The following is a 14,575-nucleotide window of genomic DNA, read 5'->3' on the forward strand; positions in this document are numbered from 1 at the left end:
AAAAAAAAAAAAAAAAAAAAAAAAATAAGAGTGAAATAGGAAGGTTCCTGACATAAAGAAATGATAAAGGCTTGAAGTGATGGATAATCCATTTACCCCGAATTGATCATTACACATTGTATGCCCGTATCAAAACATCACACGTACCCTATAAATATATACAACTATTATGTACCCATAAGAATTTTTTTAAAAAACAGCAAAAACCATTTGGAATTTTTTAAAAGTTGTTTGGACTTTAATTTTTCTAAAATAGAAGTCTGAGGTCCACGTTATACATTTAAATCCTGCGTCTATTGTCCAATAATTATTTTTTGAACATATACAAGATACTGTATTTTTCTAGTTACTAAAGAACACATACAACTAAAAATACGTTTGTAGCAAATTAAAAGGATTTTTAGTTCTGCTACACAATTTACTGCTTACCTCAAGTTTAACTGAAATGGTAGCCATACCAACTAACTACTGACTGCTTACATGAAAGAGGGATGATACTAACCATCCTCACAACACTAAGGTAGACATTATCATCCTGATTTACATATGAGGAAACTGAGACTCCAAGAGATTGTGTCGCATAACTAGGGGGAAGTCAATGTGACTCCAAAGTGATGCTTTTAACCACTGCACTCAGATCTGTAAATCTATTTGTAATTGAGGAGTGGACAGATTTATATGTCTCAAGATGATTAAGTGAAGGGATTCCAAATCAAAAACAGCAATAGATTTAACTTGCAGATGACCCAGTGAGTGGTATCAGTAAGACACAAATCCACTTGATGGTTTTTGCTTTTTTCACATCTAGTAACAGTTAAAATGTTAGGCAAAAGAATTTCAGAGAAATTTTATAACTCTAATACATTTCATTTTTATTCACATTTTTGTCTTTCCCTGTATTATCACATAGCTGTTAAATGTGTGATCAAAAAATAAAATGTTTCATAACTGGAAATTTAAAGATATTTAAATTTTTTTCAATTAAAATTCAAATGAAATTATTTGTAAACCTTTCAGATGTGAGCAAGTTCTAAGCATGAGATAAGAAAAAAAAAAATGCTTACAGGGCTTGAAAGAAGAGGCAAACCAGTTTGAGGATGAAAGGCTCTGGTTGAAGTTCCATCCAAGGAATGAAAATTATGTTTTCGCCAGACATTTGAATGTTTCAGTGTAGTCCTCTGTTAGGAAAATAATTAGATTTTAATTGTAATATTTAAATACCATTTAAAGAATGTGGACAGCTTTTTTTTTTTTTTTTTTTTTTTTTTTTGAGACGGAGTCTCGCTCTGTCGCCCGGGCTGGAGTGCAGTGGCCGGATCTCAGCTCACTGCAAGCTCCGCCTCCCGGGTTTAGCCATTCTCCTGCCTCAGCCTCCCAGGTAACTGGGACTACAGGCGCCCGCCATCTCGCCCGGCTAGTTTTTTGTATTTTTTAGTAGAGACGGGGTTTCACCGTGTTCGCCAGGATGGTCTCGATCTCCTGACCTCATGATCCACCCGTCTCGGCCTCCCAAAGTGCTGGGATTACAGGCTTGAGCCACCGCGCCCGGCCAGCTTTTTCATTTTTAGACTCGTTCCTAATACATTCTGAGGTATTGCTGGTGAAGTTGGTGATATACAAGTGGGATATCCCTTATCCAAAATACTTGGGGACTAGAAGTGTTTAGAAGTTTGGATTTTTTTTCTAATTTTGGAATACTTGCATCCTATATACTTTACTGGTTAAGCACCCCAAATGCAAAAATCCCAAATCTGAAACGTTCCAATGAAAATTTCCTTTGAGCACCTTGTCAGCAATTAAAAAGTTTGGGATTTTGGAACATTTCAAATTTGGGATGCTCAACCTGTATATCTACATCTTATGTTTACACACAATATATATATTTCAATTGGAAAATAATGTCTAAAATGGTTATTGTAATATGTTGAATTAAGTTCTAAAGAAAATATGTCCAAATGTAAATGCCTTATATGTTCATGTTTGTTCAGAATTTATCATCTAGCAAGCTAATATTTGATTATTTCAATTTGTGAAAAAACTACTATGGTAGTCCCCTCTTATGCTCAGGGGATATAGTCCATGAACCCCAGTGGATGCCTGAAATCACGTGTAGTACCAAACAATATATATATATTTTCCTATACATACCTATCCTAAAGTTTAATTTATAAATTAGGTACAATAAGAGATTAGTAATAATAAAATACAATTATAATAATATGATGTAATAAAAGTTATGTGTGAATGTAGTCTTTCTCTCTTTCAAAGTATCTTATTGTACTGTATTCACCTATTTTCTGACGTGGTTGACCATGAGTAAACTGAAACCATGGAAAGGAAACCATGGATAAGGGGCGACTACTGTACTCACAGGAAAAATTAGTATAATGTTACTATATTATATAAATACTAGTATAATGAAAAATATAAAACTATGTCAATATTAAAACCATTTTCAGATGATATAATTTGGTGGAACATCATATAGAAATATAAGAAACACTGTAAATTTAAAATTATATATAATGCAGTCACAGCACTATGTTTTTGATGTGATACAAGAAATAGGTTAATTCTTAAGGACTGGACAAGCTTATACCCAAAGATCAGAAATTCATAAAAATTACATGAATAAAAATTATAAAATACTATTCTGGGTCTTGGCTCTACCATTAATTAGCTTTGTGACCTGGGCAAGTTATGTAATTTCCCTAGCTCAAGGTCCTCATTTGTAAACTGGAGTTAGTAAAATCACTTAATCTCATATCAAAGTGAGAGGGATTAAGTCAGTCAACATGTGTAAAATATTCAGATGGGGCACACAGTAAACTGTTTATTATATTTAAAACAGGTACATGAAAAAAATGAATTTTAGTGGGCTTGAAAAATACCATGGCCAGGGTTAAGCCTCCCTATTAGATAACAGGATCAAAAGAACCGAATATTCTTAAGGCCAGTGTAGGTTTTTGTGACAATTATGCTTTTAGAAAATTGGAAACTACCATTTGATTAAACCCCATGTTAGGGCGAGATCTTCTGAAGAAAAATATAAACTGGAAACATGGCATAATTTTGAAATGTCCAGAAAAACGAATTTGAGTGATAAAAAAGACAAACCAAGGTCATTTAGACTTGGATCAAGGTACTTAAGAAGAAGTTTTCCATATAATTGAGATACTGCTTTACTGAAAAGTAAAGGAAAGTGAAGCCTAATGATTTTTAGAAATTAAAAGGTAGTTCGGTAGGAAATCAAATAAAATGAAAATAACTTAAAATATCTTTTATGTATATAGTACATTAAGGACTACAAAATATTTATAAATTGTTTATCACTGCTCTAAGGCAAAAGATATTAATCATGAATCTTGTAAAATTGAGGAAACAGGTTTTTAGAAGTAATATGACTTATTTATAGTCACTCAAGGATTAAACTGTGAAGCCAGGACTAGAACTCAGGTGTTTTGACCAGTAGCTTGGTGATTTCCCTATAGACAATTTGAAAGTCATTAACTGACCAATGGCATAGCACAATCGGCACACCGCTAATATTGGGTCGGACCTGCTAACAAATAATACATTAAGCTAATACAAATTTGATTTCTGACTCTTGTTTACACTCCAAGAATTGTTTGTAAGTGCTGAAATAAACAAAAAAGGGCAGCAGGAGGGATTAATTTGTTTTCTCAACAGGAGGGATGAACCAAGGACTTGTATAGTCCACAAATTTGTCCTTGATTATTGTCAGGTAGTAGAAAGGAGCCTGGATTAGGAGTCAAGAGACTGGGGTGAGGGTGCCAGTTGAATCACTAAGGACTTTGTACAGCTACTGGTATGTCAGTTATTCTCTTTGAGTCCCAGTTTCCTCATAACTGTCCTACCTGTCCCATATGGTGAAGTACCACAAAGAACCAAGTATCCTATTGGGTTCATGCAAAAGCAATCGAGGTTTGCCATTCCTTTCAGTGGCAAAAACTTCAATTACTTTTGCAGAAACCTAATATGTAATATAACTGAACGTTATATACAAGCAACATACAAAATCCTAGTAATATTTTATAAATATTATATAGTATTCTCTTGACATTACAGATCAAATATTAAAAAGCTGAGTGCTTCTGTGTTTTTTTTTGGTTGGTTGGTTTTTTTCTGTTTTTGTTTTTTTGAGACAGAGTCTCACTCTGTCACCCAGGCTGGAATGCAATGGGACAATCATAGCTCACTGCAACCTTGAACTCCTGGGCTCAAGTGATTCCCGCACCTCAGCCTCTCAAATAGCTAGGCCTATAGGCATGTACCACCATGCCTAGCTAATTTTTAATTTTTTTTTTTTTTTTGTAGAGATAGGGTCTCATTATGTTGCCCAGGCTGGTCTCCAACTCCTGAGCTCAAGTGATCTTCTGCCTTGGCCTCCCAAAGTGTTGGGATTATAGGCTGTGAGTCACTGTGCCTGGCCTGGGTGCTTCTGACTAGAAGAAAAAGGGGCCTTTAAGATGGGGGAGCAGGCGGAGAACACAGCTAAAAGACCTAAATAATAGACGTAACACCTCATGAAAACAATTACTGTCCTATTAATAGCTTTAAAAAAAGGTACCACTTCCTAGTTTTTAAACAGCCTGATCTTTATTTCCTCCATTTACTTTTTGTTCTTAAGAGAGTGGGTTATTTGCAAGGATGTTAATACTAGTTCTGTAGGTTTACTGCTGTATCAGATTGTGTGTCCTATAGATAATGGAACCTTGGGACTTTATAACTAGATCTCCTGTGAACAAAATTTAAATCATAACAAATATTTCAGAATTATATTTGACATATTAGATGTTACTTACCAATACCTCTGTATTTTTTGGTTGCTCACACGTAGAAAAACAGTCTTGTATACTTCTCTGAGAATAGTTTTGGGATTTTTCATTAGTTGGATCTTCTTTCTTATCCTGTTCATTTTTTAATTGGTCTGACTTTTTACATTTGAAACCTTCATTATCTTTATTGAGATAATTCTCTATGCTATTAAGTTGAGTATTTTGCTCACATGTCTTAGGCCTTTTTGAGTCTTTATTTGAGGACATGCTTTCATATTTGTTCAAATATTCAGACATTTCCAACACAGTAACTTTTATTTTTGAGTCATTTTTCTTTGAATCATCAGATTGAAGATTGCCAAAGAATTTTGGATTATAGTTCTCATTTATTATTTTTTCCTTATACTTATTTGTACAAATCTGTTTGTCAATACTGCTGCAATTTGAATACTGCTTATCAGTTCCATTGCTCATTTCTTGCTCCTTAAATCTGCTTGTCAAATCTAAGTTATTTTCTTTGTGCTGAGACAAAATTGAGGAAGTCGACAAACTAGAACTTTTGTTCCGTGTTTCCTGATATGTACTTTGGATGATTTCACTAGGATTGTTCTGACATTGATTTCTTGTTTGACGTTTCAAAGAACACTTTTCTTTACTATTATTTTTAAAAGAAGTAAAACATTTATTAGATACTAAGTTTTTCCCATCACTGGTGTCTCCTAACAAGGAACATTTTGTGTGAGAAATGGAAACTGAGGACTTATCCTTATTTTTCTTCAACAAATTTTTGTCTTCATATGAACTCCTAAACACTTTAGATGCAACTGAACTGGAGTCATGCATGTTGAATGACGGCCGGGGGATATGTGATGCTGTTGGATCAATGTGCTCCAAGTGTTGAGCAATCCTTGCAATAACATCTTGCCGCTCCTGGAGTAAAGAGCCTATCAAAGGATTAGTCTCTCCAACAGGCATATGAGAAGAAAAGTCATTAGAAATACAAGTTTCACTTCGAGGAGTTTCTGGTTTTAGTCGAATTTTCCCCTCATTGCTGTCTTCTGGGGAGGTAAACTCTGGATTACCAAAAGACATGGAGAAAGTTTCTTTACCTTTTCCCACATTCTCATTTTCTTGTGAAACACGGGAAAGTTTTGAATGGAGTGAACTAGACTCTTGAGTATTAAATGGATGTCCAGAAACATGTGAAGTGCTTGGATCACAATGAATCAAATGCTGGGCAATTCTTGCAATGATTTCTTGCCGCTCCTGAATTAAAGAGCCTATTAAAGGGTTAGTCTCACCAGCTGACTGCCAGAAACTCTGGCGGTTAGAGACACTGGAATCAACCATTGAAAATGATTTTAAAGTTCTCACTGATGTTTCATGTGATTTTATATCGCCTATACCACTAAAGCCCAGAATATTGGCTTGAGATGTCCCATGGTCAGATTTACTGCCAGTGCCTGGATATAGTTTGACGTTTTTGACAGCTGCAGTATATTCTGGACTTGGGCCACTTTTTGCATGTAATACACTTTCAGGTGCCATGGTCCAAGTTTGTTTGCTACACAGACGCTGTGAACTGTTTGTACCACATTGTTCTGCTTCATTTGGATTATGGTGCTGATGGGTTTTAAGTTTATGTTGTTGAATTCTTTTCTCATAAAGGCCAATATTAGTGTGAATACTGCAGGTCAAAACTGGGTAATTAGATTGTCTGGGCAAGGACTGAACACTGACTTTCAAGGCAACATTGTGAGAAACATTAGGAACAGGAAACACATGCTCAATTGGAGTCTGTGAAAAATTCCACTGTAGGTCTACATCAGCAGCACTGATTCTAGAATCACACAGAAAAATACTGTATTAATGGATTACAAAGGTTATATCCTTATTATTGCATATTATTGTAAATGTAAAGCAGTCATACACTTATTTTTGTTTGCATTAATTACCACTGAGGTTTACTTTTAGCCATTTTACCATGCATATAATTCTGATAAAACCAATGTAAGTAATACAATAGCTTATGCTTGGAAGAGATGACCTTTTTAAGAACACAGATCACTTAAGCATTAAAGCTCAAGAATATTATAATTTAAAAATATTTGTTAAAACAGAAAAAAAGGACTTTGTAATTACTAGTACATAAATGGATTCAGCTAATTTTATTGTGCAAGGTGATTAAGAGACACCCTATCTCATGGCCATTTGCCTAAAAAGCCAATTAGCTAAACAGCTAATTGTTAACAGCCTGTTAACATTATCCAAGATGCCAAAAATTAAGTAAAACACAGAAATTCAGCAGCCCAGAAAACTTTTCTACTTTATAATAGTAGCATTAAGTCCATTGGTTCTCTAAAGTAAGCTTAAAAGTTCTCTTGATATTATTCTATATCAAATTTAATACAACAAAATTTATACTGATTCAATCTAAATCTCTCTAACTTGTTTTGAAAAACCTCAGTAAATTTTATCCATTTATATTTAGAATTGCAGGAAATAATCCATTTAAAAGGTAAAATACCATTCGGTTGCTAACCAAGGTGTTTGAATATGCACTGTCCTTTTTTTTTTTTTTTTTGGCCCTAGACATACCTGTAGAGAATATTTCGTGGAATAGCACCATGAGAAACACTCAGCCACGCACTTAACTGAGAAAAAAACACAAATGAGCGGACAGCCAACAGAAGTGTCTTCTCTTCAATAAATCGGTCACCATTCCTAAGGGAAGTAACAAAGCATAATTTAAATGTAAGCACGTACAAAATGACTGAATTTTAGAATGGCAGAAGCTGATATCCATAAACTTATCACTCAGGATTTGTGCTTTGAAGAGCATAGGAATGCACTTACGATGTCACTTGAAGTCACAACTACTAAATGTAAGTACTACATTTACTCATATTTAGTGCCAAATATAAATACTATCTCAATTTTATTACATAAATAGAGGAATTAAAAGACATGATACATTAAAATAATTTATAAGAAGTAATGGAAAACGTGATTTACCAAGAACAACTCTGAACTAACGTTCAACAACTTACTGTCGAGGAACTGGCTCCAAGATCCATCTTTCTAATAATAATGCATCTTGCTTAATTGCAGGATCATTTAGATCAATTCCCTCTGTGGTGGGCCCATCATCGCTGTAGCAGCAGTCTGGTAGTAGCATCATTTCCACCATGACTGGAAGGTTATTCTTCCACAACAATGTGACCTCAGACCTAGTTCGTCTGGCTTGGCGGCACTTAGAGAAAATGAATATGAGCAAAATGTCTCAAAAACCCACCTAATTTTGTATTATAGAAAATTATAATTGTAAAGTAGACATTTGTATAAGAAATGAGTCATCTATTGTAGAGCTTTTGCTCAGAATGCTATCTAGGTTTCCTCATTTAATAATGGATCTATGCTAGTGAGCTCTAGAGTGCAATGATTAGTACTGAACATTTATTTTATTTTATTTTTTTGCGACTGAGACTCACTCTGTCGCTCAAGCTGGAGTGCAGTGGTACGATCTCAGCTCACTGCAACCACCGCCTCTCGGGTTCAAGCGATTCTCCTGCCTCAGCCTCTCAATTAGCTGGGATCACAGGTGCCCGCCAGCATGCCGGGCTAATTTTTGTACTTTTAGTAGAGACAGGGCTTCTCCATGATGGCCAGGCTGATCTCAAACTCCTAACCTCAGGTGATCTGCCTACCTTGGCCTCCCAAAGTGCTGGGATTACAGGCATGAGCCACTGTGCCCCGGCTGTATTGAACATTTGTAATGCAAATTTTCTTGAGGAGTGTATCTTTGCTCTACCTTGTGGAAAAAGAACTGCTATATCCAATGTCTGACAGGCCTCTGAGTTGGCCCAGCCTTGACTACTTTATTAATTTCATCATTTCACAGGAAAGATTACTTCTTAAATCTGAACACCAAAATATTAAAAACTCATTTTCATTAAACACTCAAAATAAACAAGATCTTTTTTTTTGAGATGGAGTCTCACTCTTGTTGACCAGGCTGGAGTGCAATGGCATGATCTTGGCTCACTGCAACCTCTGCCTCCCGGGTTCAAGCAATTCTCCTGCCTCAGCCTCCTGAGTAGCTGAGATTACAGGCACCCGCCACCACGCCCAGCTATGTTTTGTATTTTTAGTAGAGATGAGGTTTCACCGTGTTGGCCAGGCCAACCACTACGCCTGGCCTCAAAATAGACAAGATTTTTGAAGTTTAAAATTTTGGATCACATTTGAGAAACTAGTAAGTGGGAGAAAAATTCTTAAAGCAAATTGTTTGCTACCTACACCAAAATATTTTGAACAATGTTACACAAAAATCTTACCATTAAAAAAAAGGAATACAAAAGGGAAATTGGTTAATGTGGGGAAAATAATCATAACAACATCAATTTACCAAATGAATAACAATACAAAGTGGAAGAGCCAGGGTTGAGATTCTAAAAATAAAGCAGGCCGGGCATCATGGTTCATGCCTGTAATCCCAGCACTTTGGGAGGCTGAGGAGGGCGGATCACGAGGTCAGGAATTGGAGACCAGTCTGGCAAATATGGTGAAACCCCATCTCTACGAAAAATACAAAAATTAGCCGGGTGTGGTGGCACGCACCTGTAGTCCCAGCTACTCAGCAGGCTGAGGCAGAAGAATTGCTTGAACCCAGGAGGTGGAGGTTGCAGTGAGACAACATTGCGCCACTGCACTCCAGCCTGGGCGACAGAGCAAGACTCCATCTCCAATAAATAAATAAATAAACAAAGTAAAATCCAACAGCATAGATAGTCTTAAATCCAGCTTATGAGATGGCTGGTATGAAACTGGGTGCCCACCTCCCCACTGATCAGCAAAACTACCTGCAATGCCTTCAAGAGCCTTATTTGAGAGCTAAGTTTATTAGCTATGGTCCAGGATTTGGATTTTTTTCCCTTTATGATTATGATCAATTTTACATTGAAATGTGATAATTATAATTGTAATAAAATAAAGGTGATGATGAACATAAACTAGTTTATATAAAAGATATAAAGCATTCAACACAAGATTCTCACCTGGGCCAGCTTGTCACTACATTCATGTTTGGTAGTTACTGGGTAACAAGACTGTGCTGGAGGGCAATGAAAGCTTTCTGTTCGACCTTTTACAGAACATTCAGGTGTTCGTCCTTCTGTTATCAGCAAGGCCAAAGAGACCAAGAACTCCTCTGCATCATATTCAAAATATTCATCCAGAGTATCTGATATTAAAAAAGGGGCAAAGGGTCCTCAATTTAATGTACTCTTAGTAAGAACTCATCTGGTCTGCCTAAAATAACTAATGTCACATTACACATTTAAGAATATTCATTTAACAAAGAGTGAAAATAATAAAATCAAGACAATCAAAATATACTAAACTCTTGATTCACAAACTATACAGAAGTGAGGAGATGATGGATAATTCCAAATTCTAGTTGAACTGGTTAAAATTATGGAATTGTTTTTATATAAACATTAGTTAAAACACTGAAGGTTTAGAAATACATTTATCATCCTATGATAATAATACTAATTATTATTTTTTTGAGACAGAGTTTCATTCTTTTTGTCCAAGCTGGAGTGCAATGGCACAATCTGGCTCACCGCAACCTCCACCTCCTGGGTTCAAGCGATTCTCCTGCCTCAGCCTCCCAAGTAGCTGGGATTATAGGCATGTACCACCATGAATGGCTAATTTTTGTATTTTTAGTAGAGACGGGGTTTTGCCATGTTGGTCAGGCTGGTCTCGAACTCCCCACCTCCGGTGATCTGCCCGCCTAAGCCTCCCATAGTGTTGGGATTACAGGCATGAGCCACTGCGCCTGGCCTATAATAATTATATTTTTGGGTCAGGTGTGGTGGCTTACTTTTCTAATTAAAAAGTAACACATTTCCTGAGAAATTTATAAAATTCAGAGAGTAAGACAAAAATAACTCATTTTTCAGAGATATCTATTTTAACTTTATAGCCTATAATAATTATATTTTTGGGTCAGGTGTGGTGGCTCATGTCTGTAATCCCAGCACTTTGGGAGGCTGAGGTGGGCAGATCACCCGAGGGTGGGAGTTCGAGACCAGCCTGACCAACATGGCGAAACCCAGTCTCTACTAAAAATACAAAAATCAGCTGGGTGCAGTGGTGCATGCCTGTAATCCCAACTACTTAGGAGGCTGAGGCAGGAGAATCGCTTGAACCCGGGAGGTGGAGGTTGCAGTGAGCCAAGATCGCCCCATTGCACTCCAGCCTAGGCGACAGAGCAAGACTCTTGTCTCAGAAAAAAAAAAAAAAAAAAAATTATATTTTTGGATGTCAGGTACAATAGTTTTTGCACACAAATAATCACTAATAGCTAAAAGGTTAAAATGTCTTATGTCGTATTTTTAGCTAAGATGTTCTATTGCTATTATTTACGTATTAGAAAAAGATACAGATCCACTGCATGTTTCTCTTTCTCTCCCCCTCCCTTCCTTTACTAGTTCCTTAGTTTCACAGCACTAATTCTGTGACATGAAAATTCATAGTCATGGGGTCCTCTGTGCTTTTACTATATAGTAGTAACAATTGCTAAGGAAGAAATGCTATACTTATCCAGCAGCGGCACAAAGCCTGATTTGCAATATGTGGAATGTAGTATTTTGGTTATTACAGTTTCAAACAATCTAATCTATAGATTTTTTTTCATGTAGTTATGGTAATTTAAATATTTCTCATGCGTGCTCCTAGTTTTTTAACAGTTAATTTTAAAAACTGTTAACCCGCTATACAAGTTGTTCATACACAAAAGTGCACATACTATTCAATTTGTTGTATAATTTGTTGTACAAAAAGTTGCTCTTATCTCTGCCAATTAAGCAACAAATATTTCAAGTGCCTATTATACCTCAGGTAATAGGGGGACACAGAGTCATATGCACATAGTTCCTAGTTTTGAAACCTTTACAATTCAAAGAATTTTAAAAACAAACAGAACAATGCAGCATGAAATGGGAAGAGAGAAGGTGAATTTGAGCAGAGATTTCTTATAGAGAAAAGTATGCAAAAAGAAGGACTGGAGCCAGATTATGAATAGCTTTGAAGAGTATGATGAAGAATGCTCTTTTCTAGCTTCAGGAAGGCTTATCAGAAAAGGAAGAAGCCTTAAAGTAAACTTTATTGAACTGGCATTTTAAGACCATTCAGAAAAGTTTCTCTAAAGTGACCATTTGGAACATATAAAATGACAGCCAACATTTGGTAATTTATCACTGTCAGTTCGAAGTACTTTCTACACATCAACTCATTTAATCCTCGGAGCAGCTCTAGAAGGTGAGGACTATTGCTTCTATTTTTCAGATAAATGAAGCATGGAAAGATTAAGTAACTTGCCCAAGATCATCAATTAGGAAGTAGCAAAGTTGAATTTGGAAGCTGGACAGTTTAGCTCCAGAACCTGGGCTCTAGTTCTATTCCCAGTCAATTCATTCAGTTTATCATACATCCCCAGGTTAAAAAATACATGGATCATACACTTAAAAAATTCTCAGAGCAGCAGACACAACAACCAAATACATACCATACTGTGATAACCACTCGTACAGACATTAGCAATCTATAAGAGCACAGACTGGTGGCCAGTAGTTGGGTAGGGGTATGTGGTGGAAGACAGTGGTGAGGAAAGGTTCTAAAGGGGTATGTGGTGAAGACAGTGGTGAGGAAGGGTTCTACAGTAGTGACGTGTTGCTTGAGACAAGTCACTTACTGTTTTCTTCCATTAAATGAGGGTAACATCTGCCTAGTTGTCTGAAAGAGCTTTAGGAAGATCACATAGAGCAAGATTTTAACAGTGGCCATTGTCAAGAGTGAACACCGGCAGCCTTCTTTAAGTTGTGTGACCCCTGGTTGGAAGTGATGGTTCATGCCTATAATCCTAGCATTTTGGGAGGCTGAGGCAAGAGAATCCATTGAGCCCAGGAGTTCGAGACCAGCCTGGGCAACACAGGGAGACCCTGTCTCTACTATGTATACAAAAAAGTGTGACCCTGTTTCCCAACCCCACCAAAGCCAATTGATTCAAAGTGGGCACTTGACCCATCCTGGGTCAGTCTATTTCCCAAGACACTGGAGTTAGGATTCAGAGATGTTAGTTTGTCCCTATCTGCTATGACTTAAACTGAGGCAATGTACACCCAGGAGCTATGTAATGATCATAGACTGCCATGGGCATGGAACAGAAAATAAGAGAATGAAATAAGCTACATAGTGAATGAGAGAGAAAGGAGACTTTGTAGCCATAGAAAGCCAGAAAAAGTAGTTGCCTGATTCCTGACAATGTTCCAGTCCCTCATAAACCTACTGAGAGAGAACTCTGTATCCCTAGCAATCAATTCCTTTAAGCTTGTTGAGTGAATTATTTCTAATCAAAAGCACCTTGACTAGTAACTAAAATATAGTTATGAAATTAGAGAAGATAATCATCAAAAATAAAAAAATTGCTAGTCTATAAATGAGAACTGAGTGATGGGCTGAATCGAAATTCATATGTTGAAGCCTTAGCCGGCACTGTGACTCTATTTGGAAATAAGGCTTTTAGGAGGTAATTACAGTTAAATGAGGTCATAAGGGTGGTAATGCAGGTAGCTTTAAAAGAAGAGAAAGTGACCTCCTCTCTCCCTGCTTTCCCCCACCTCCCACAGCCCGCATGTGTCTCCCTCTCGTTTTCTTTCTCTTCAAGGAAAGGCCACATGAGCACACAGGGAGAAGGCAGCTGTCTGTGAGCCAGGAAGAGAGCTCTCACCAGGACCTGAACATGCTGGCACCCTGATCTTGGACTTCCAGCCTTCGGAAATGTGAGAAAATAAATTTCTGTTGTTTAAGCCGCCCAAGTCTATGGTATTTTATGGCAGCCTGAGCACACTAAAACATTGAGGAAAATAAAACTTTCCAAAAATGTGACTATTTCAAAATTTAAATAATGATTTTCTAACTAAAAAGTAACACATTTACTGAGAAATTTATAAAATTCAGAGAGTAAGACAAAAATAACTCATTTTTCAGAGATATCTATTGTTAACTTAATAGCCTTGTTTTAAGCATATATACAACTTTTTTTTTTTTTTTTTTTTTTTTTGAGACGGAGTGTCGCTCTGTCGCCCAGGCTGGAGTGCAGTGGCCGGATCTCAGCTCACTGCAAGCTCCGCCTCCCGGGTTTACGCCATTCTCCTGCCTCAGCCTCCCGAGTAGCTGGGACTACAGGCGCCCGCCACCGCGCCCGGCTAGTTTTTTGTATTTTTTAGTAGAGACGGGGTTTCACTGTTTTAGCCAGGATGGTCTCGATCTCCTGACCTCATGATCCGCCCGTCTCAGCCTCCCAAAGTGCTGGAATTACAGGCTTGAGCCACCGCGCCCGGCCGCATATATACAACTTTTAAAACAAACTTAGGTTCATACAATGTAGCTTTTAATCTTATTTTTCACATCACATTACATAGTCTCCACTTCTGAATAAATAAATATTATTTAAAATAAATAAATAAATATGTAAAATTTGTAAGAAAGCCCATAATTCTTTTAAAACCAAATCCACATAATTGTAACACATAATTGACTGACTACCTCTGCATTATCACCTTGGTATCAAGCATGACTCATCTGCAGGCCTCTACCCAGAGCATTAATGTATATGATCTCCCCAAATACTGTATACCAAAGCCCGGCTAAAAACTCATCATTGCCCTCATCTATTTTTCTTCACTCTTTTTTTGTTTTTTTTGAGA

At 36.8% G+C, this 14,575-nt stretch overlaps 1 protein-coding gene across 4 annotated transcripts in view; it reads right to left on the minus strand.

The window, feature by feature from the left end:
- The window catches only part of FAM214A (family with sequence similarity 214 member A), a 100,079-nt gene that overhangs the window by 25,034 nt on the left and 60,470 nt on the right, over nucleotides 1-14,575 (minus strand). For all 4 annotated transcript variants that reach the window (XR_003120235.1, XM_025390552.1, XM_025390555.1 and 1 more), the window contains 5 exons: nucleotides 9,857-10,041; nucleotides 7,850-8,052; nucleotides 7,398-7,523; nucleotides 4,827-6,639; nucleotides 1,065-1,178 (listed from right to left, as the gene is read on the minus strand). Coding sequence is in view for 3 of the 4 variants with exons in the window: in XM_025390552.1 (XP_025246337.1) it covers nucleotides 1,065-1,178; nucleotides 4,827-6,639; nucleotides 7,398-7,523; nucleotides 7,850-8,052; nucleotides 9,857-10,041 (2,441 nt within the window). In the remaining variant the exon portion in view is untranslated. The remainder of the gene's footprint in view (nucleotides 1-1,064; nucleotides 1,179-4,826; nucleotides 6,640-7,397; nucleotides 7,524-7,849; nucleotides 8,053-9,856; nucleotides 10,042-14,575) is intronic.

The sequence above is a fragment of the Theropithecus gelada genome, chromosome 7a (assembly GCF_003255815.1).
Source record: "Theropithecus gelada isolate Dixy chromosome 7a, Tgel_1.0, whole genome shotgun sequence".
Lineage (NCBI taxonomy): Eukaryota > Metazoa > Chordata > Mammalia > Primates > Cercopithecidae > Theropithecus > Theropithecus gelada.